Source organism: Gigantopelta aegis, chromosome 8 (genome assembly GCF_016097555.1).
Source record: "Gigantopelta aegis isolate Gae_Host chromosome 8, Gae_host_genome, whole genome shotgun sequence".
In the NCBI taxonomy this organism is placed as follows: Eukaryota; Metazoa; Mollusca; class Gastropoda; order Neomphalida; family Peltospiridae; genus Gigantopelta; species Gigantopelta aegis.
In genome coordinates, this window is record NC_054706.1 from 2,062,760 (window position 1) to 2,087,198 (window position 24,439).

At 37.7% G+C, this 24,439-nt stretch overlaps 1 protein-coding gene across 1 annotated transcript; it reads left to right on the forward strand.

Moving 5' to 3' along the window:
- The first annotated feature begins 2,641 nt into the window (after nt 1–2,641).
- LOC121378812 (CBL-interacting protein kinase 15-like) lies at nt 2,642–24,217 on the forward strand. The gene is made up of 8 exons (XM_041507137.1): nt 2,642–3,060; nt 3,940–4,180; nt 15,829–15,960; nt 16,975–17,088; nt 17,932–18,072; nt 20,664–20,793; nt 22,281–22,408; nt 23,145–24,217. The coding sequence occupies exons 1-8, from the start codon at nt 2,743–2,745 to the stop codon at nt 23,585–23,587; spliced, it is 1,647 nt and encodes a 548-aa protein (XP_041363071.1). The 5' UTR covers nt 2,642–2,742; the 3' UTR covers nt 23,588–24,217.
- The last annotated feature ends 222 nt before the right edge of the window (nt 24,218–24,439 follow it).

Consider the following 24,439-nt stretch of genomic DNA (forward strand, 5'->3'; position numbering starts at 1 on the left):
AGCAAATAAACAAAAAACAAAAACGCACAGGTACCTACTCAAATTAATGGATGCGTAATTACAAATTCTACCCAGGAAGTAATCACATAACATTCTATACCGTTGAAACAAACACGGTTCATACCACAAAGCAGAACATGCAAACCAATTAGATCCGTCTACTTCAGGGTTCTCATCTCGTTGTTAACAAAAAAGGCGGCTCGTAACTGCAGCGCAGAACTTACAAACCAATTAGATATGTCTACGTCCCGGGACTTTTATTATTCTACGTCCCGGTACTAAACAAAATAGATTTGTCGACTTCCCGGGCCGACACCCCCTGCACATGCACCCGATTCCTCTCTAAGATTATATGTCAAAATTAGAAAATGTTAGACATCCAACAGCAGATGGAAGGAAGGATAGGATATGTTTTATTTAATGACGCACTCAACACATTTTATTTACGGTTGTATGGCGTCGGATGATTATTAAATCAATATGCTTTAACTTTGATGTCGTTAAACACGCCCCCCCCCCCCCAACTTTACCCTTTTCAAACGAAAGAATATTTATTTGAATTTGTCGACTTTAACACGTAAAATTAAGAAGTGAAAACGTTCATCGTCTGCTTTAGTATACGTAAAATTAAGAAGTGAAAACGTTCATTGTCTGCTTTAGTATATTTTATTTTAAAAAATATATACATGATTAATGTGTTACTAGTATACAAACTAAACTTTGAAAGTTCTACTAACACTTTATAAAATATTAATTCTGAAATAGGAAGGTACGATTGTCGATAATACGTTGTCAAGATCAAATCGGTTTTAACGAAAGACTCTAGTATCCTCAACCGAACGTTCTTCGTACAGCGCAAGATTTCTCTTTTAATTTTTTGAGACGAACCCTACAATTTGAAATCTGCAAACGCACGTGTTAACTGAAACTGACAACAGACTGTCGTTTGTGCTATGGCGGCACAGGCGACGAATCAAGCGTATGCTTTTGATGATCTCCGTTCATAGCGAACACACACGAGTTTTTTAAAAGTGCATTTGAGCTTGTATTTCCTATTTGTACATGATGTTATAATATGGTAACCAGAGAATGTAATTTTAAGAACCGGCTTCGTAAATTCGGCCCATTATGTAGCAAAGAGAAGGTATCCAGTGTGACCTACTTTCCTGGGTCCACCTCAGACATGTTTATAGAAGAGGGGAGTTTCAGCGAACTGATTTGTTATAAAAATAGGCTGGCTACTACAGGATCAACTCACAAATCTCTTTGAGAATGGCCAATACAGCACAAATACATTTTGAGTAAAAGTCAGTATCTGTGATATTTGTGTTTTTGCACGGTTCTTTACACTGTGTTTTTGTTTAAATCTTGCATTTTTATATTGGTGTTGATCATCACCTTATTTGTTTGCATTACCATAGTTTGACACCCAATAGCCGATATATTTTTCGTGCTGGGGTGTCGTTAAACATTTATTCATTCATTCACAAATCCCAATACACTAAACTGTGGCACTGATGTTCCAGATTGCTACTAAAATCTGGCTTTGGGTGCTTCCAGATTTGTTCCAAAGGCATAATATGATTATTAGTGCGCCAAAGTTGCCGTGATATTAATGTCATTATTGTATGTACTCTAACAACATATTTCCATTACACTTGACTTCTACATAGATTTATTTCAGTTAAATGATACATTTCTGTCCTTAATAAGAAGTCATATTGTATTATGATGGAATTGCCTAACTAGTCCAACCTAGGTTTGAAGTGTTGACGCTGAAGTGTGCGACGTGATGTGAATCAGTCGTGAGGTGTCGAAATGTTCAGTTTGGCATTATGTTACACAAAGACCATTCATGAACGCATTTATGATTCTCGGTGGTGAGTTGTGGGTGATTTACCATTCAGTCCGTAACGTCGAGTATTCTTCCTAGATTGTGTAGTGTTTGGTGTATTGATCTTGGGCGGGGGTGGTCACTATCGGTCGGCCTGTCACCAGTACTCTCCATGTTGTAACGCATCCAGTCTTAAAAACAATCACCATATATCGGGAAACAGCCTGGTTCGCACCTGCTTGAATACTAGTACGTCTAGTATCGTTGTGGCGTTGTTCGTCCGCAAGTTTCGGCAATGTAACGTCAACGACTGTGGGAAACCGAGTGGAAGGCAATAACTGTTCTATGATTTATACCCATATTTAACGATGTCACAGCCTACAATATGTGCCATTTGGCTGCACGTGCAATGTGTGGTTAACCGGTTCCACGTAGTTGGACTGACGGCCGCGTGTCGGCGCCAAGATCATCCTTTGGTATTGATTTCCTTGCAGGGTAAGACTTGTTTACTGTGTGTTTACTGTGTGTTTAATGAAATGATATATTCGTATTTGTCATACATATATTCAAATAGCTGGTGGTGTAACTGAACGTATTTTGGGGTTGTAGTTTTTTTTGGTAGAGTATATTATTCCAAAGTTACTAGACGGATGGTGGCTGGGGGGGGGGGGGGGAGATAAGAAGCCCGCCTGAAGAAACGCTTAAAGCATCCAATATCCTTGCTTTGGCATTGACGCACACACTCATACAAGTCTAAAGACGCCACTAACGAACAACAATATTATGACGTCACGTTACTGTCCGACACCACATGGTATTCCTCGTGGTAATGTAAACCATGACGCGTCCAGTGGCATTTGTGTCATAACAATTTCGAGTCCGTCTCCCCAAGATAACAGCATCACCAAATGGAGGAGGAGGGGGAGGCTGAAGAAGAATACGTCGCAAACATTGTTAAACTCCAGGCCGATTTTGCTCTTAAACGTAAAGACGAAGGGTGGAGGCCAGACAAACGTTTAAAAACCTCTCTGGAGAAGATCGGCTACACGTTTGGCGCGACCATCGGAGACGGACTCTACAGCAAAGTGAAGCGAGCATATTGCAGACAACTGAACAGGGAGGTGGCCATCAAGATCATTCAGAAGAAGAAGTTGCCCCAAGAAGTACACGACAAGTTTTTACCACGAGAAATTGCCTTGTTGCAAAAACTGCGACACGCGTCACTAGTAAGTTACGTAGAAACAGAAACCGAGTTTTATCATCTCGTAGGTACTTGCTTCTAACGTTTCTGAAAGGCGGATTTAAAGGAGTGGAAGGTTCTTTTCTCCCCTCCAGTTCAATTCAATCTGATATTTTATACATTGCATATCCGCAGACCCGACGAATATCATTGGTTATAGTATTACCTTTTAAAAATATATTGTCCCCACCCTTACACCTGTTGAAAATGCTAGATACGCCCCTGGTTTGACCGTGTTTCTAAACGCTGACATTTCCTACATTGCATATTATCATAGGTTCTAGATAGTCTAAGCTTTAAAAAAAAAAATTACCCCCAACATCCACCTATTGAAAATCGTAGGTCCGCCGCTGACATTTCATACATTTAATATTAGTTCTAGTGGAACCTTATAACAAATATTGCCTCCCTCTCCTCTCCACTTATTGAAAATCCTATATCTGCTCCTGGTTTGATCGTGTTTCTAAGCGCTGACATTTCATACATTGCATATTATACGTTCTAGTCGAACCTTTTTAAAAATATTCCATCTAGTCTGAAAACAATTCCCATATATAAGGCAACATCACCACACACACACACACACACACACACACACACACACACACACACACACACACACTACCTATTAAAAATTGTAGTAGAACCTTTTAAAAATACTGCATCCAGTCTAAAAAAAATCCCCATATATCAGGCAACGTCAGCCTCCCCCCCCCCCCCCACACACCCCTATTGAAAATGTAGGTCCGCCCCTGGTTTAAGAGTGTTTCTCGCCGTGTAGATTGTGTTTCTCGCCGTGTAGATCGTGTTTCTTGCCGTGTAGATTGTGTTTCTCACCGCGTAGATCGTGTTTCTCACCGTGTAGATCGTGCTGCACGAGGTGTATGACACGGCCACTACGTTGTACCTGATGATGGAGTTGGCGCAGAACGGCGACCTGTTGGAGTACGTTAACCACGTGGGCGCCCTCGTCGAGGTGGACACGCGGCGTATCATGCACCAGCTGCTCGACGTCGTGTCCTACCTGCACGCAAACCTCGTCTACCACCGCGACATCAAGCTGGAAAACATTCTGCTGGACGAGTTCTACAACATCAGACTCTCAGGTGCGTGCTACACCCTACACATTAACTCAGTTTATAAAACAATCCGCTCTAGTGGTTTTGTTAAACACCTACACATTAACTCACTTTATAAAACAACCCGCCCTAATGGTGTTGTTAAACACCTACACATTAACTCAGTTTATAAAACAAACTGCTCTAGTGGTGGTGTTAAACACCTACACATTAACAGTTTATAAAACAATCTGCTCTAGTAGTGTTGATAAACACCTACACATTAACAGTTTATAAAACAATTGGCTCTAGTGATGTTGTTAAACACCTACACATTAACTCAGTTTATAAAACAAACTGCTCTAGTGGTGGTGTTAAACACCTACACATTAACAGTTTATAAAACAATCTGCTCTAGTGGTGTTGTTAAACACCTACACATTAACAGTTTATAAAACAATCGGCTCTAGTGGTGTTGTTAAACAACTACACATTAAAACAGTTTATAAAACAATCTGCTCTAGTGGTGTTGTTAAACACCTACACATTAACACAGTTTATAAAACAATCCGCTCTAGTGGTGTTGTTAAACACCTACACATTAACAGTTTTTAAAACAACCCGCTCTAGTGGTGTTGTTAAACACCTACACATTAACACAGTTTATAAAACAATCTGCTCTAGTGGTGTTGTTAAACACCTACACATTAACAGTTTATAAAACAAACTGCTCTAGTGGTGTTGTTAAACACCTACACATTAACACAGTTTATAAAACAATCGGCTCTAGTGGTGTTGTTAAACACCTACACATTAACACAGTTTATAAAACAATCGGATCTAGTGGTGTTGTTAAACACCTACACATTAACAGTTTATAAAACAATCTGCTCTAGTGTTGTTAAACACCTACACATTAACAGTTTATAAAACAACCCGCTCTAGTGGTATTGTTAAACACCTACACATTAACAGTTTTTAAAACAATCCGCTCTAGTGGTGTTGTTAAACACCTACACATTAACACAGTTTATAAAACAATCGGATCTAGTGGTGGTGTTAAACACCTACACATTAACACAGTTTATAAAACAATCGGATCTAGTGGTGTTGTTAAACACCTACACATTAACACAGTTTATAAAACAATCGGCTCTAGTGGTGTTGTTAAACACCTACACATTAACACAGTTTAAAAAAACAATCGGCTCTAGTGGTGTTGTTAAACACCTACACATTAACAGTTTATATAACAATCGGCTCTAGTGGTGTTGTTAAACACCTACACATTAACAGTTTATATAACAATCGGCTCTAGTGGTGTTGTTAAACACCTACACATTAACAGTTTATAAAACAATCGGCTCTAGTGGTGGTGTTAAACACCTACACATTAACAGTTTATAAAACAATCGGCTCTAGTGGTCTTGTTAAACACCTACACATTAACTCAGTTTATAAAACAATCGGCTCTAGTGGTCTTGTTAAACACCTACACATTAACTCAGTTTATAAAACAATCGGCTCTAGTGGTGTTGTTAAACACCTACACATTAACTCAGTTTATAAAACAATCGGCTCTAGTAGTGTTGTTAAACACCTACACATTAACTCAGTTTATAAAACAATCGGCTCTAGTGGTGGTGTTAAACACCTACACATTAACTCAGTTTATAAAACTATCCGCTCTAGTGGTGGTGTTAAACACCTACACATTAACTCAGTTTATAAAACAATCGGCTCTAGTGGTGGTGTTAAACACCTACACATTAACACAGTTTATAAAACTATCCGCTCTAGTGGTGGTGTTAAACACCTACACATTAACAGTTTATAAAACAATCGGCTCTAGTGGTGTTGTTAAACACCTACACATTAACACCGTTTATAAAACAATCGGATCTAGTGGTGGTGTTAAACACCTACACATTAACAGTTTATAAAACAATCGGCTCTAGTGGTGGTGTTAAACACCTACACATTAACAGTTTATAAAACAATCGGCTCTAGTGGTGGTGTTAAACACCTACACATTAACACAGTTTATTAAACAATCCGCTCTAGTGGTGGTGTTAAACACCTACACATTAACAGTTTATAAAACAATCCGCTCTAGTGGTGGTGTTAAACAAAACAAACCAACTTTAAGTCCAAATGTGATAATTTAAAAATAAATAATAATTCGTCATATTTTATGAGGTAGGGCAGATTCACACAGGGATGAGTTGCTTTTGGAACTGGAAGACTGCGTGGAATTTATTTTTCTTACACACTCATTGGTGAGAACATCATTCGTTACTTTTGATAACATATTTGTTAACACAAACACACACACACACACACACACACACACACACACACACACACACACACACACACATTTAAAGACATACGATTGGCTGCCCTAGGTGATGACCACGTCACCAATGCCATACCATCCAATGAAAAAAAGGAACGATCGAATCGATCACTCCGTGACGTACCCTCATTCAATCCCCCGTTCATAACACAATAAGAATCCCAATAATAGATTACTCAGATATAGTAGGGTAGGCCTGTGGAAAAATTAACTATGACCTAAAACAAATTGGTACACAAGGTGTTTTTGCTGTAGCACTATCACAAAGACCATATCTACATGTTACAAAAGTTAGAAATTTGTGTGGTTTACATAATTAAGTATTGATTTGATGACGACATTATGTAAATAACTACCATTGACGTCCCAAACTGCGTTCGGCTAACACAAACATGAATACAATACATGCATAAAGAATAGTATATATTTTTTCTGTTGGGTACATGAAATAAAATATATTCCAATCAGTTAACGAAAAAAATCAACAACATGGATGTAAAACGAATTTATTCGAGTAAACATATGTGTAACACCATCCAAGGTGTTAATTCAGCTTCCTCCATTTTAAGTAAATTTCTTCTAGTCAAGTGGACTCAATATTAGCAATTTTAACGAATAAACAAACACGACTTGGTAAAATTAATGTTTTTAGGGGTTTGTAAAGATTTTTATTACCCATATGGGCTCAAATATACGGGGTAATATTTTTTCGATCTCTGCACAGTGTGCAGATTGCTTCTACAGTCACTGATTGGCTGGCTTTAAAAAGACAAGATTTGATTGGCAATTACATACTGCCGGGACCACTTTTTGTTCATTCATGATTCCATTCATCGGTCAAACTATTACTACGAACTTCAAATATTTTTTTACGATACGAACATTTACGGAATTAAAAATCAAAATATATGTACAAATGTTTAAAAAGGGTTTTATTTTATTATTTTGACTGGGTTTTTTTAAAACTATTCTTTGGTGGATACTGTTGGGTGTGCACCGGTAACGGCGCGTATGAATATAATTATTGTTATGGCTGGTAGAGCTTGTTAGTTGTTACAGCAGCGACAACGTAAATATACTTTTAAAATCGTTAAAGATTGACAATGAGTGAATTAATGTTGTAAACCCGAGCCTCTGGCGAGGGTTTTACAGCATTAATTCACGAGGGACAGATAATCCGTAATTCCTCGTAGTGAGTTGGTTATTCTCTAAATATTTAGATACTTATTTGACTGAACTTTATTGTTAATGAAAATGTTCCCGAACTGTGAAGAAAAACCTCACAAATGAACAACAAGCTTGTGATTCAGTGCGAGAGTGAAGTACATATACTAACAGAATTAGCAGACATGTGTTTCTCCAACCATTGTCTGTACACTCTGTTGCTGCAGTGACTTTTGCATAAATAATTCAGTGTTGTGCATGTCTTTTCCAAAGAACTTCCAAGGGCACAAATGAAACGCTGCTTTGTTTGATATAAACGGCTCTTTTGTAGATTTCAAAATCATATCGGGCACAAAATGAACAGCCGTCCCTTGGCACGCCTTAGGTGGGTGATGTCTTTTGTTGATGACCCTGGAATATATCCGCCAATGACAACAGCACTTTTACGATAGTGCTGGGTAACAAACTGAACGTAGAAAACAACGATGCTACTAAAGGTATTTCCATGCCTCCATGATGTATTCAGTCGCTGAAATAAGGAACTTTCATCGATTATTAACTGGACGCCATTTGGTACTGACGGACTGGGAGCGTTACTGTTGACAAGAACAAGTTTCCGAAGCTCCATTTGCCAGTGCTACCTTGTTTTATGTCATCAGAGATGGTAATGACTGCAGTTATGAAGAGTTGCAAAAGAAGTTGTGTGTCGACTGATACTGCTCTGCCATCCACTTGGCAGACTTGTTTTCCCCCAGCGTCTGGACTTGGTCCTTCTTCTTCTTCTGCTACTGTTGGACCAATTCGAGGCATCACCAGGTACCATGCAGCTTTGACTAGAGAAATAACTTTACTCGCACTCACACCTCTAAATATTTCTTTCTACCCGTGAAACCATAAGATTCCCAAACGTAGAACGCTTATAACGTAGAACGCTTCGTGACACTCCGTCGCAAGAATTACAAAGCTCGGTGACCTAAATTCGTGACGTAGATCACGTGATCGCCCACTGCGCGATTCCGCCTAGTAGACGGAATGGCTGAGTGGGCGATCATATGACGCAACGTCACGATATAGGTCGGCCAACTTAGAATTCTGCTGTCCGGAGTTTGCCGAAGCTTAGCTGAATGTGGGTGTTGTCGGGTTTCTTTCTGTAGCGTGGTCTCTGACTGTAATGAGAGTGTATTTATGTCCAAATGCCCGTCTAGCTCTCTTACAGTCAGAGTACTCGGCTAAACACAACACAAAAATAAACTTATCACCTCGGTTGAAAATACAGAAGTGACATAATATCATCACAAATCCTCAAAGCGTTCACCGAATGTCTCTGATTGGACAAAATCGCATTTAACATCCCTTCGTGAAAATAACGAAATCAACGACTTCACTCAATTATTAACTATAGCCGAGAATTGCCGAAGATGGTCGAATGTTCGATTTATGCTGACGTATTCCGACAATTAAAAACATCAAATGATCTTCCCGGCATCTTCCACAAGATAACAAGCTGATTCCAAGAACTGAGTATTAACGTGCAAGATGGATTATGAAAGATGTTAATATAAGAAATGCTGATACTGAGAATAAAATCAAGAAACGAAACAAAATCAGAAAAAGGACAGCAACTGAATCAGATTAATCAAGTGAAATAATACCGGAAATATGCAGATTTGTTACAGTAGACCTATCTATTGGCCACACATATAATACAAATTGTGTTTCTCTGTCTGGCCTGTATATTAATATTGTTATTAATATTAATTGTTGTTGTCATTGATGTTGTGTGTTTGTTTTTATCTGTTTGCTGACACTAGTTTGGTAATATGCAATAAACTGAATTGAAGTGAACTGAACTCATGTAGACGACTTCGGAGTTCGGAACTGCACATGCGCGACATTCCGGAAACAGCTGGTCAAAGATCAATACTTCATAGAAATGGCTTGTTTACGTTGAAAGTACATTGCCGGTGTCTTTTAAATATATTTTTCTGTAAATAAGGCATGTATTTTGATTAAATACTTGCGGTATGTCATTTCAATTTGGTAAACCTATATTAATAAAATATGAAAAACGTTTGTCTTCACTAGAATATTTATAAATGTATTGATTTGTGAATCAAGGTTTAGGGTTTGATTTCGTTTGTCACGTGGTGTTGATCACTTACTGTGCCCTTACAGGCGCGTGGAGGGTTGGGGTTTTGGGTCGACCCCATCCCCTTTGCTCAAGCATATTTTCTTCTCCCCCCCCCCTCCCACCCCCAATATATTTTCCAGGGGAGCATGTCTCGACCCCCCCCCCCCCCCCCCACCACACACACACACAAACACACCCTATTCTAAAATTCCTGCACACACGTCTGCCTTATGTTTTCGACATACGACAACCGACTACAATAAATCGTTCAAGTTTCAGTAAAAATTCGTCAGTGGAACTGTTAGGGGAGTAAGCACGAACCCCCCACTACCCGCTAAAGCTTAGGCTACAGTGCATTGTTAGGCTATTCATTTGTGTCCAGGAAAAATTAAGACAAAAGTGTCCGTTAGGTTCATATTCTACACCGCGACTGCATGCTTTGCAAGAAACAACTGCTTGGTTGCATTTATTTGAGCTGTTTCATGCACATTTTCTCTGGTTTACATCCATAAATCCATTCACAAATTTATTACTCCAAACGATCCATGTCACAATAACTTTTGCCTTTGAGTATATTATTAATGGAGCCTAATTGATGAAAATAAACAGTGTAAACGTAATGTACCCATTGTGTAAAGGTGTATTAACGACGAAAGGCCACACCCCTTTTTGCATAACCATCATCGCACATGTCAGTACTTGTTCATAGTTCGTGGAGTATGGATATAGGAGTATCTGGAAAAATATTATTGCTTGTTACCTTTTTGGTCCACATGTGCACCATAAATTTAATATTGGGCCAACCATACAACGTCCCACTTGGACCAGTGACGTCATAATCCAAAATGGTTGTCTTTAATCACATTTTGTATATTATCCTTATGTATATTATATATATTTTTAGTTAACACATTGCAATAGATTATGAATTATTTTAAGTGTAAATACTTAATTAGGCCTTCAAATAACTAAATTTAAGGTGATGAAAAAAGTCTATCCCGATTTGGTGATCACATTCAAGACCACCAAGTAATCGGTGATTATCCTGAATTTATCACTTGAAACTGGACGTATGACATGAATTTGAGACCGTGCCCTTTATGAGAGCTGATAAAATAAATTTAATATATATGTAAGCCTAACATCGAGGATTAATCAAGTTTTGAAAAAGATTTGCTCTGTAAATTAAGTCAAGGCTGTGAATTCTCCCCGAAACTGATTATGTATTTATAATTTTAATTCTTCATTATTAAAAATTATTAACATTTTTGTAAATAATGAATTTAACAAAACAGTCCCCAAGTGAGATAAAAACCAAAACAAATTGTTCGAAATATTAATTGATTGGTTTGATCGCCTCGCAATTTGATACCGACTTATTTATTTTCCCATTATGGCATTATTTTTACTTTTAAGTGGGACACTTTTGGCACTAGTTGGGTAACAGTAGTATAATATACTAGTGAAATACAATGGTTATTGCAGTTGATAGTCGTGTGTGGTATTGGTAGTATTTTCCTGACCACCTAGCAGGGATAGGTGGCATCACCACATGCCTGTGTGTTTATGCACATTTAAAAACATGACCAAAATATCTAGTTGACATACTCTGTTGACTTGGACTACTTCTGCTAGGTATGTTTTTTTGTTGGGTTTTTTTTTTTGTTGTTGTTGGTTTTTTAACCTATGTAACTCAGCGTTTAACCACCAACAGTTTTGGAACAGTTTTCTCATCTCCTGTAGACCGTGGTGTGTTATCAGTCATAACATGATTAGTATCTAATATTGAGAATATTGGAACCGCACAAACACCCACGCTTTTAGCAAATCTGGTAAATGTGCTGAAGGCCTGCCATACAAGTACACACTTATAAATTCCACCTGTTTCATCCTGGACAGGTGTCTGTGATGTTAAGCAGTAATTTAAAATCACAAATATGTCCAGTGGATATGGCTAGATACAGAGACAAAGGACTGCTGACATAACGAGGGGACTACCCATCAATATGCTGCCATGGAAAGCACCTGATGGCCCTTCTTGAAGAACCTGGCTGGATATTGGTACTAGTGCTAGCTGAAGTTACCTCATCAACAACTTCGTAAAATTTGCTCACAGTAAGAGAACAGTGTGTGCACATTAGGTGATTGTTTGTGGAGTGTATAAACTGCACACTGAAACATATACTGAATGTAAACATTCTCAAAAAGGATCTGCTCAAATGTATTTTTGAGAGAAATAGAGCATGACGGAGATCAATATGTGTGTTCTGGCAATTAGATTGATGTGCTGATTTCACACACATTCAGGAAAGACCATTCTGTCATATATCGCTGCTCTAGTACACCTCTGTTGACTGTGAATGTGCACCCGTGAAACTTGGGGATAGTACATGACAAGTTGATCTTGGAACCCCCCCCCCCCCCCCCCCCCAGCAGCGCTGACATTTTAAAAAAAGGAAGGCAAGTTGCACAAAGGCAGTTGTTAAAACACGACAGCAACTTGTTTACATTGCCTGCCAGACTTAAACACTTCCTTTTTTTTATGGGAATCGGTCATTTCATCCACCATTGTCATTGGCTACAGCAACAATATAATCAGTTAACCAAATCCAAGTTGATTCAATGGAAGTTCCTATGCCAGACAGTTGTGACACCAGCAACACCAGCATGGTTACAGCCTGAAGTAGACACTGATGGTGCAGCTATCGCCAACATAATAAACATGTGTTAACCAAACAGATTTGATGATTATGCATCTTAATTAAAATCCTACATAAAAATGCAGTTCACGGGTTATGTTGGACACTATCTTTAAGGCAAATAAGCACAATTAAGGAAAGGGCAAATGATTACATATTTCGGAATGTGAAACTTGTGTCTTAAGTTTCTATGTACACCAAATTGATAAGTTATTGAGAAGATATACTGTGCTCAGATGTGATGTATTTGTCACCAATGTACACACCAGAAGACAAACACGCAAGCATATTTTTACAAGTTGCAGAAGCTACACTTGCCATCAGTATCAGATCTGAAAGTTTATGCGTATGTTGTCTCTGTAACAGGAAGTTATATACAAGTATGTACTTCGTAGGGTCTCCACGAGTACTCAAGTACTCGGGCACGAGTCGAGTCTAGCAAGACTCGAGTCCGTTCACAGGTGAAATATAATGAGCAACAATAATACAGTGGACAATGTAGGACAATAATTCAGCAGTAGATAAGCATCGATATAAGTTACACAATAATTATATAATCATGCGCTAGTTTCTCTTTTTAAACTGGCCGTCCGTCCGTTACAGCACATCTAAATGCAATGTATGGCATGATTTAGCATCCATGTTCAGCGCTAGAATTAAGATGCATAATGCTATTTTACTTTATTTTTTAATCTCATCATCATCTAGTGTAATTGTCGGGTACTCGGGTCCGGGTCGAGTTTGACATTCGAGTACCCGAGTCCAATATTTTGGACTCGTTGAGGCCCTAGTACCTCGATCTAATTTTTACTGTACTGACATTGGACAATTCCAAATGCAGTGCATGGCCATCCTTTCTTGTTCTGACTAATGGGGCACTGTGTACAAAATGCTGAGCAGCAGATAGTCTGCACGATCTACTGTAAACATGCATTCAGAGGTACATTACAGGTATGTATGACCAAGGAAGAGCAGATGATAGTGTAACAAGAGCTAGAGCCGTTATGTACACACGAAAAGGCGTTAGGAATAGACAATATTCTATCAACTCAGGATGCACTACTCCAACAACATGTTGTTCGTGTGGGATGTCAATCATATCTTGACATGGTACGAAAGGACTGTTGAGTGGAAGGAGAAATGGATAACATTAACACATCTGCAGAGGACATTGCAGATGGATACAAATACAGTAAGACAAAAATCTTTAAAATTTGAAATTTATGCAAGATTCGCTTCACCTAAAACCCACATTAACATAGGCTTTGATAAATAAAAATATATGTAATATAGGAATGATTAAAGGTGTATAATACTAGTAGTAGTTGCAAGTATCATATTGCACTAATTTTAAATTACATTTTTATTTGTAACATTTAACTACAAATTAATCGATCCCATATATAATATTTGTGTAACTCGATACTATCAAATCTGTTTTACATCCTAGCGCTCACCATAAACTAGTTTCCCCATGGCATGGTACAAATAAACAGAAAATAGAAAACTCTACTTGTAGAAGTCACCAAAAACAGCAGCCCTAGATCATTGGCAATGTCAAGTTTGGGATGTCTTGAATCATCGTCTTACAATATACAAAATAATAAAATTATAATATGAGTATGTGCACATGTATAACTAATTGTAAGATAAAGGTTGTATGATATTTCATATGTATGTATATAAAAATACACATGATAGATATATATATATATATATATGGTACCGTAGTTACATTTATTTCATTTGTTGTCATACATAGCGCATGTATATATCCATATTTATATATTTGTTTAATGATCTGAGGGTCAAGGAGGATACGTAAAACGAACATACAGGGGAGAAAACAAAGGGAAAAGGGAAAGAAAGGACATAAAGGAAAGGATGTCTATCAACACCCAAATGTTGCTTATTGTTGTTTTTTGTTTTTTAAATAACTGGGTTTTTTTTTAAACAACTGCTTTAAGTGGGCGTCTAATGTAGTAAGAACAACACTTGGTATCCTAGAATTATAAACGAAGTATGGTAAACAATAGGTGAGGTTAAAAAGAAGTATGGCAAACAGGTATATTTCCAAACAAGCTACTAAGTTGTTGGGGGGTTTTGTTGTTGTTGTTTTATTATTTTTTTAAAGTACAAACTATAAAGAAAGAACAGGTTACCAACCCTCTAAAAAGAAATATTTAGGATTTTATGTAGGCCCATCAGTGATAAAATGGTTAATACACTTTCCCCAACGTTCGTTGAAGTTTTCATACTCTCGATTTTAAAAATAAATACATCTTTCTATTTGAAATTTGTTTTGCAATTTCGTTTTTAAAACATTATTATGAAGACTGTTTAGCATTTTCATACTATAAATGTGATACTTTATATTGATTATTAACCAGTTAATTACTCGGTTCATGTCATCGTTTATCATACGAACCATAACTGTATGTTTATTCAGAGAAATTGTAACGTCCATGTTTTTCAAATATTCATTCCTCCAACGCGTTCCATATATCTTTTATTTTATTGCAATCATAAAACTGTTGTAGGGTTTCAGGAACATTTTTACAAAAATTACACTTATTTGAATCTACGTAGTGTATCATCTGTAAATCATGGAGCAATCGGTACTGAAACCATAACAGAGTTGTATCTTTTACACATTTGAAGGTAGAGCATAAAACGTTACCCACATACAACAATCATATGTTAAACTCTTAGATGCATATTTTATTTGTGACTTTGGTATTACATATTTATTATTTTAAATATTGTACAAATCTTTACTTCTCGTGTTTTTATTTAGCATAATTTTCATTTTAAAAGGTAATATAGGTCGTCTTGTTCATTCGTTCTTCCGATTTCAGTTTGGCGAACACAACTCCATCTTTCGTCCAAGCACTCTCCACTTTTTCATGTCCCTTCATTTTAGTAGGCTTTAGATAGTTTTCCTTTGTCAGGTCCTCACTTAAACCAATCCCTGTGCATTTTACTTTTTCTCTGTTTGTTAATGCCTCTAATTTATGAGTCCTGACCACAAACTTGGCAAAATGTTTTGCTCTATTTGAAATAACTGTATTTTTAAACTTATTTATATCCCAAAGAAACATAAATCCATTGTTATCATTTTTCCTTCACAATAGGATATATATTCCTCTACCTATCACTGTATGGTATTAAATTAAAGGTATGTGTCTTTTAAAAAACCCACATATTGCACAATAGCAGTTATAACAAGGGGATTATATTTATAAGACTTTTTTTGTAACAAAAATGGCTGATTTATGGAAAATTTAATATCGATAAACGATATGCATTTTTTTTTTTTTTTTTTTTTTTTTACAACATTCAGACTTTGGATTTGCTCGCTACAACCCCACCCACGAGCTGTTGGACACGTTCTGTGGTTCCTACGCGTACGCCGCACCGGAAGTGCTGAACGGGGAGGAGTACGACGGGGCTCAGGTCGACGTCTGGAGTATGGGTGAGCCACCACACCGCCATTTTAAAAAATGATGACAATAATAATAATAATAATCATGATAATAATAATAATAATAATAATAATAATAATATAAAATATTCCAATGACATTTCAGATTTTTTTTCATGATTACATGTGGTACTTAAATAACCCATTGGTTTGACGTTACTTGTCATTTTTAGTACTAAATAATATCAACTGTTCAGTGGTATGCTGCCACGTATATAACAGAAACATGAGGCGCGCGGTGCTCGTGCATAAGCTGAGTTTTACGCCGAATTTACGAAGCGAATGAACTTCCTAAAAGTAGCACTCACGTAGCCCTGTCGACATTGTTCTGTTTTACAGAATATACTCTGACCACAGGATGATCTGGTTTTACTAAAAATAAACAAAGTTGAAAATAAACTTTGTAGGCCTACATTATACAAACATATCCCAGAAACTATAGTACATCTATTTTGAGAGTGTAAACTGTGAAAACATTTTGGAATGCTTTTGTCGAGCTGATACACGATAACTGTTCACATATTCATAACTTGTCACTTTATGCTGAATTATTTCTTCTTGGCGATAAAAATAAAACATCAAATGAGTTTTTTTATTAATTGTTTTTCAGTTATCTCATTTTATTACTTACCGATACTGTAGATGTGTGTAAGCAGGTGGATACTTACCGAGTTCTTTATAAATTTACAAATGTAACGGATACATTACCAAATGTCAAACATTTCAAATATGTTCTAAAATATAGCTATATAATTGAACGAAGCATCCATCAAAGAAACCGTTTCCAGAAAAATAAATGTCTTAAGTTGGCTATGTATCATGTTTATTTAATTCGTAGCCAGACAATATTTGGACAGAGTTTCACATTGAGGTGTGTGTGCACGCTTTATGTTACTATTTTATCGTGTGTTGTGAGGTGTTTGTATGTATCTAAATGTTACTGTTTTCTCGTGTTTTCAGGTGTTTGTATGTACTCTATATGTTACTGTTTTCTCGTGTTTTCAGGTGTTTGTATGTACGCCATGCTGAACGGCAGACTGCCATTCCGAGATGACGACATTGACGTTCTAAGGCTGGCCCAACACGAGAAAGTGAAATTCCATAAGTACGTTTGTAAAGGTTTGTACAGTATCCACCTGCTTACACACATCTACAGTATCACCTGCTTACACACATCTACAGTATCCACCTGCTTACACACATCTACAGTATCCACCTGCTTACACACATCTACCGTATTCATCTGCTTACACACATCTACAGTATCCACCTGCTTACACAACTATTAAACACACATCTACAGTATCCACCTGCTTACACAGCAATTAAACACAGTATCCACCTGCTTACACACACACACACACACACACACACACACACACACACACACACAAACACACACATATATAGCATACACATCTCAGGGTTTAATTTTGATCTGGATACATACGGCCGTGTATATTGGCATGGAGGGGGAGTGGAAAACCACACTGTCTGCAAGTCAGGTTATGGCGCCAGTGCTCAGAAGTCGTTTGACTACATGGATTTAAAAAAAATTAAAAAAAAATTGGCTTATTTCCTACAACTTATAATATTCATCGTAACACGCATACTTTACTTTCCGCCAAAAGAGGGGCGGGACGTAGCCCAGTGGTAAAGCGTTCGCTTGATGCGCGGTCGGTCTGGGATCGATCCCTGTCGGTGGGCCCATTGGCCTATTTCTCGCTCCAGCCAGTGCACCACGACTGGTATATCAAAGGCCATGATATGTGTTATCCTGTCTGTGGAATGGTGCATATAAAAGATCCCTTGCTGCTAATCGAAAAAGAGTAGCCCATGAAGTGGCAACAGCGAGTTTCCTCTCACAATATCTGTGTGGTCCTTAACCATATGTCCGACGCCATATAACCGTAAATAAAATGTGTTAAGTGAGTCGTTAAATAAAACATTTCCTTCCTTCAGACGGAAGAGATCTGTTGAGAGAGTTTCTGAACGTAATTCCCAACAGACGCATTACAATTCCCGCCGTCAGACGCTCTCTGTGGATGCGCAAACCAATGAAGAACGACGGACAATCCATGTCCAGCTTGTCAGTCACAACAGGTAGTGTGTAGCTACCGTTCAGTTATACAATACTATAAATATCTACTATCATTGTGCAGTTTACGTCTCAAATATCAGTATGCTACATTAGTGTTGTGTAATGCTGAGAACTATAGTACTGTCGGAAATAGAATAAAAATGATTTTCGTCAATTATTTCTTACATATTAAACAGACAAGTAAATATGTAAATATCTATTTAATGATAGTCTACCTAATTTAGCATTTACTTGTTTTGGCTCTCATTGATGCACAAGGTGGTGTTTACTCTTGAAATTAAAATAAAGATGTCAATAAACAGGCGATTTGTGCACTTTATTGGAACAGCCTATAATAAATTTTGATCAACATGTGTCAATTTCATTGCTGTTACAATATATGATGGACTGTTTCTGATGACAGTTTACCCCTATTCCTCTCCAAAACAAAATATTTGTAGACATTTATAAGTAACTTTTGAGCAAAACTGTCAAGAACCATTTTGAGTTTGTAATCTAGATTATACCGGTATTAAAGGTGCTATCTCAAAGTTGCATAATGACAGCTATTGCAAATCATGTTTTTATTAAATTTTGCTTTAACATTTACAAACTACACATTTAACTATATGCCCATAAATGATTATAGGAAATAATTTTATCTACTAGTAGAAAATACATTTTTATTGGAGAATCTTTATCACAAACAGATGCTCACATATAAGTATGATATAGCACCTTTAAGTTGTTGCAAGATTGTGTAAATTTCTAATGTACTAATATTGAATTTATATTCACTAAATATGCTGGTCATAATTAATAATTTATGCTTCAATTCAAAATAATCAGTTAACTTGCAGTTTTAAATTTAGTTTCTTTAAGGGTAAATGAAAATGACACATATATCATCAAAATGTGTTATAGTCTGTTCCAAAAAAGGTCACAAATCTCCTGTTTACTGACAACTTCATTTAAATTTTAAGAGTAAACACCACCTTGTACATCAATGAGAGTCAAAACAAGTAAATGCTAAATTAGGTAGACTATCATTAAATAGGTATTTACAAAATATTTACTTGTCAGTTTAATATGAAAGAAATAATTGATGAAAATACTTTTTTATTCTATTTCCGACCTTTTTTTTTTTTTTTAGTAGTGTGTAGCTACCGTTCAGTCATACAATACTATAAATATGTACTATTCTTGTGCAGTATAGGCTACGTCTCAGATATCAGTATGCTACATTAGTGTGGTGTAATGCTGAGAACTAGTACAGTGTTGCTACCATTCCAGGGCTCGAAATGCAGTGTTAGTACATGCACCGGTGCATGCTGATTTTTGCGTGTGCATGTAACTTTAAAAACTGGGTGCACGCGGTGCATGCTAATATTTTGCAAGTACTGTGTATTGCGTATACTAGTATCCTGTTGTCTACCAGATTCAGACTCAAGTTGTTGAATTTTGCGTATGCATTTCGTAATCTGTTCGCCACATGAAAACGATAACTTTTATCTTATGGGCGCATCCATTTTGTATCCCATAATCCTACTTACAACAATGGTGCCCTTTCGGTCATTTCCGTGAAATATATTTGCGAAAATTGCCGGCAATATCTCGGTTATATCCGTGAACGGTATTAGGGAAGGTGGTCGAGACTGACTTTGGGGTATCCACGCGCATAACACAGTTGTCGTCGTTACTGAAAAATTGAACTCCGCCAGATCTGTTATAATACAAAGTACCGTAACTGCCTTGAACATTTTCGACCTCAGATATGGGCACTTGATCAGATGATTGCGAACGTGCAGGTGCGTTACTCGCGTAGTTGACTCGAAGTCAGCCAGTGATTATTTCAATCGCAACTTCTCGTCGAATTCCGTAGGTATATTATACCAACAGATCTTATCGAGTTAAAAAAAGTTGATAACTTGCTTAATACAAAACACAAATATTCGTACGTTTTTGTAATAGGCCTATTATAGATTTCTGTAAGCCCCCCCCCCCCCCCCCCCCCCGACAGTGACTGTGATCCAGCATGGATGTCAGACAGTGATACTGATAGTGACAATTAAGACAGTTAAATTAAAAAGAAAATGATAATCAACACTAATCAAGGTAATTAAAATAGTATTTTCTTCATTGTTAACAGGATTTACCTTATTTTTGGTGCATGCAGAATTTTAATGGTGCATGTAACTTTTTTTTCGGCATGCACCTGGTGCATGTAGATTTTTTTTTTCATTTCTAGCCCAGCGTTCAGTCATACAATACTATAAATATGTACTATCGTTGTGTACTTTACGTCTCAAATATCAGTATGTTACATTAGTGTGGTGTAATGCTGAGAACTAGTACAGTGTGTAGCTACCGTTCAGTCATACAATACTATAAATATGTTCCATCATTGTGCAGTTTACGTCTCAAACATCAGTATGTTACATTAGTGTGGTGTAATGATTTGCTAAAACTGACAATTTAAGAGAAAAACAGAAAAGAGAAAAACAGAAAAGAGAAAAAATATTTAATTTAACGGCAAAGAAAAGCAAAAGATATATGACACTAATTGTTATATAGGAGTGAGTGTCTTTAAGCACAGAATACTTTCACATTTCAGTGTCCAGTTTTATCCATCCTGAAAGTTTGGACCCAAATGCGGAGCACGGGTTTAGCTGTACCCAACATAGCAAGGAGGTCAAACCAATGACAGTGTCCAATGTTCTCCAAGCAGTGGCGGTCAATCACAGGTACACACACCACACAGTACAAACACCACACAGTACAAACACCACATAGTACAAACACCACACAGTACAAACATCAACACAGTACAAACACCACAGTACAAACAGTACACACACCACACAGTACAAACACCACACATTACAAACATCAACACAGTACACACACCACGCAGTACAAACACCACACAGTACAAACATCAACACAGTACAGACACAACACAGTACAGACACCACACAGTACAAACATCAACACAGTACACACACCACGCAGTACAAACACCACACAGTACAAACATCAACACAGTACAGACACAACACAGTACAGGCACAACACAGTACAGACACAACACAGTACAAACACCAGACAGTACAAACACCACATGGTACAAACATCACACAGTACTAATATCACACAGTACAAACATCACACAGTACAAACACATCAACACAGTACAAACATCACATGGTACAAACACCACACAGTACAAACACCACACAGTACAAACATCACATGGTACAAACATCACACAGTACAAACAACACAGTACAAATATCACACAGTACAAACACCAGACAGTACAAACACCACACGGTACAAACATCACACAGTACTAATATCACACAGTACAAACACCACACGGTACAAACATCACACGGTACAAACACCACAGGGTACAAACACCACACAGTACAAACACCACACAGTACAAACACCACACAGTACAAACATCAACACAGTACAAACATCACACAGGACACATACCACACGGTACAAACACCACACAGTACAAACATCACACGGTACAAACACCACACGGTACAAACATCACACAGTACTAATATCACACAGTACAAACACCACATGGTACAAACATCACATGGTACAAACACATCAACACAGTACAAACATCAATACAGTATAAACATCACGCGGTACAAACACCACGCAGTACAAACATCACACAATACAAACACCATACAGTACAAACATCACACGGTACAAACACCACATGGTACAAACATCACACGGTACTAATATCACACAGTACAAACACCACACATCAACACAGGTGGTAGACACATGATGTCATATATAGGGTTTTACATTGTTAAATACAGGTACAAACATCAACACAGTGCAAACATCAACATAGTACAAACATCAACACAGTACAAATACATCAACACAGTACAAATACATCAACACAGTACAAGCATCAACACAGTACAAGCATCAACATAGTGCAAACGCCACACGGGTGGTAGACATGTGATGTCATATGTAGGGTTTTACAGACATCATTAAACAGTACAAACACCACACAGTACAAACATCAACACAGGTGGTAGACTAAATCTGCCTCAATTTATTTTTTGTTGGGTTTTTGGGATCCATTTGAATTTATTCTTTTTTTTGTTTTAGAAATATTAATAATTAATGGTAAGCATTTAATTCAACTGAAGACCTTTTTTGTGTTCTATTTACCCAGCACTGGACGCAGCAGTGTTGATCTCCGACAGGTCATCCCAACCAAGAAGGAGTCTGATATTGCCATGACAACTGGCGTCAGTGGGCCCGCTGGTCGAAGACTTAGCGTCAAACTAGGAATATTGCCAGGTACCGTACTATTCACTTTAAAATATTACTAAAACCCACCAGTCATAAGGGTGCAGCATATACTTGCTAGGTTGTGTAGTGAACAAGTCATGACACTTAGAGCTGGTAGGAGACTTAGCGTCAAACTAGGAATAGTGCCAGGTACCGTACTATTCACTTTAAAATATTACTAAAACCCACCAGTCGTAAGGGTGCAGCATATACTTGCTAGGTTGTGTAGTGAACAAGTCATGACACTTAAGAGCTGGTAGGAGCCGAGTTTGCATCCATGGGTGTGTTCAGGAGGTGGAGTGCTGTATGAGTTAGTAACGTACGTGTATAACACACATTGAATGCATCAAGAGTTAACAGAACCGACTCTACTCATCCCCCACCCTCTAACACCAAAAACAAAGAAAGGAAAGAAGGAATGAAGGAAAGAAAGAAAATAATCTGTACATTATAGTCATTATGAAATCCTCATTCCCTCCCCCCAACACACCAAAAAGAATGAAAGAAACCAAAAAGAAAGAAAGAAAAGAAAGAGAGAAAAAAAAAAAATAGAAAGTACATGTAATACCTGTACATTATAGTCATTATGAAATCCTCGCCCCCACCCACCCCCCCCCCCCCCCCCCCCCCAACACACCAAAAAATGAAAGAAACGAAGAAAGAAAAGAAAGAAAAAAAAGAAGAAAAGATAGAAAGTACATGTAATACCTGTACATTATAGTGATTATGAAATGCACTATTTCAGCTCTGAAAGCCGACACGGGATACAACAAATCTAAAGACTCGCAGGATGACACATCTGGTCCAGCTACTGCTACTGTGTCTGGAGCTGGGAAAGCACCACTGGGCAACGTCACCAAATCTGTGGGCAAGTTCAAGATGGTGGCCAAGGCGGTGACGGCCATGAAGCGCTTCCACCGCGCCCCGCTGACGACCATCTTGTCGATCCCCCAGGAGAAGGCAATGGAGAAGGTGATCCACGAGAGGCAGCACGCGCAGAGCCACGAGATGAAGGGGCTGCACTACACGTCGCCCAGCAAGGTGGCGCACCTCTGTAAGGAGCAGCGTGAGCACGAACACGTCACTAGACAGAGGAGTTCTCTAGAGAGGCAGAACGAGCAAGAGAACAGGAGGAAACGCAGAGACGTGTGGGACGCCACAATGTCACTGCTCACAGATAAAGAATGAAATACCCAAGCATATAGTTTTTAAACATCTTTTTAACAAAATCCTAATGTTTCATAACTTAAATATAGCAAGGAAGTACAAGTTTGTTTTAAACAAATAACTAGAGAATACTAATGGGAGTAGTTGCTACATACCCAGCATAAGTAAAAAGTGATATATTTTATAGCACAGGGAAACATTTTGGAAAGTAGTATTTAATAATGACACTCCTGCAATGTAATCGGTGTCCGACTGACTCATGTCACCAAATGAGTACTTTTTGATAGCTGCAAGCTCTTCTCGAGCACTTTTTGGTAACAATACCTTACATAAGGAAGTAATCGAGTAATTTATTTTAAATCATCAAAATCTGCAGTTTATTTCCGAATGTCCCATGACCTAAATAAAATGGAGAATATCAATGTCATAAACGCCAAGGCTCAAATTTATCAGCGGCCATGGCGCAAAATGTCGCAATACTCTAGTCATGTGTCCCAATGCCATGGAAATTAAACAGTCAAGGCCAAATTGGCTGTGCCTTATTTGACATTCTATTAACAGGTCATCCTTAACCATATGTCCCATGCCATATAACTGTAAATAAAATGTGTTGAGTGTGTTGTTAAATAAAACATTTCCTTCATACTTGAACACGACTCCTGAAAGTTGTTTGATTACAAATAACATGAAATCCTCCACACTTCTTTATTTTGAATGGGTGCTGTTATGTTACTTTACTTGTTGAAGTTTACCTCGTTGTCCTGCCTTCTCACCATAATGCCCTCAAAAAAAAGTTTATCGGTCTATACTCAGTGCAATTATGCGAGTACCATAAATATGGTGTGTGGAGGGAGAGAGACAAGACACAGAGAG

Coding starts and splice junctions, on each gene's coding strand:
- LOC121378812 (XM_041507137.1), top strand. CDS start 2,743: ATGGAGGAGGAGGGGGAGGCTGAAGAAGAATACGTCGCAAACATTGTT. Junction 4,181..15,828: donor CTACAACATCAGACTCTCAG/GTGCGTGCTACA, acceptor TACAACATTCAG/ACTTTGGATTTGCTCGCTAC. Junction 22,409..23,144: donor CAAACTAGGAATATTGCCAG/GTACCGTACTAT, acceptor GCACTATTTCAG/CTCTGAAAGCCGACACGGGA.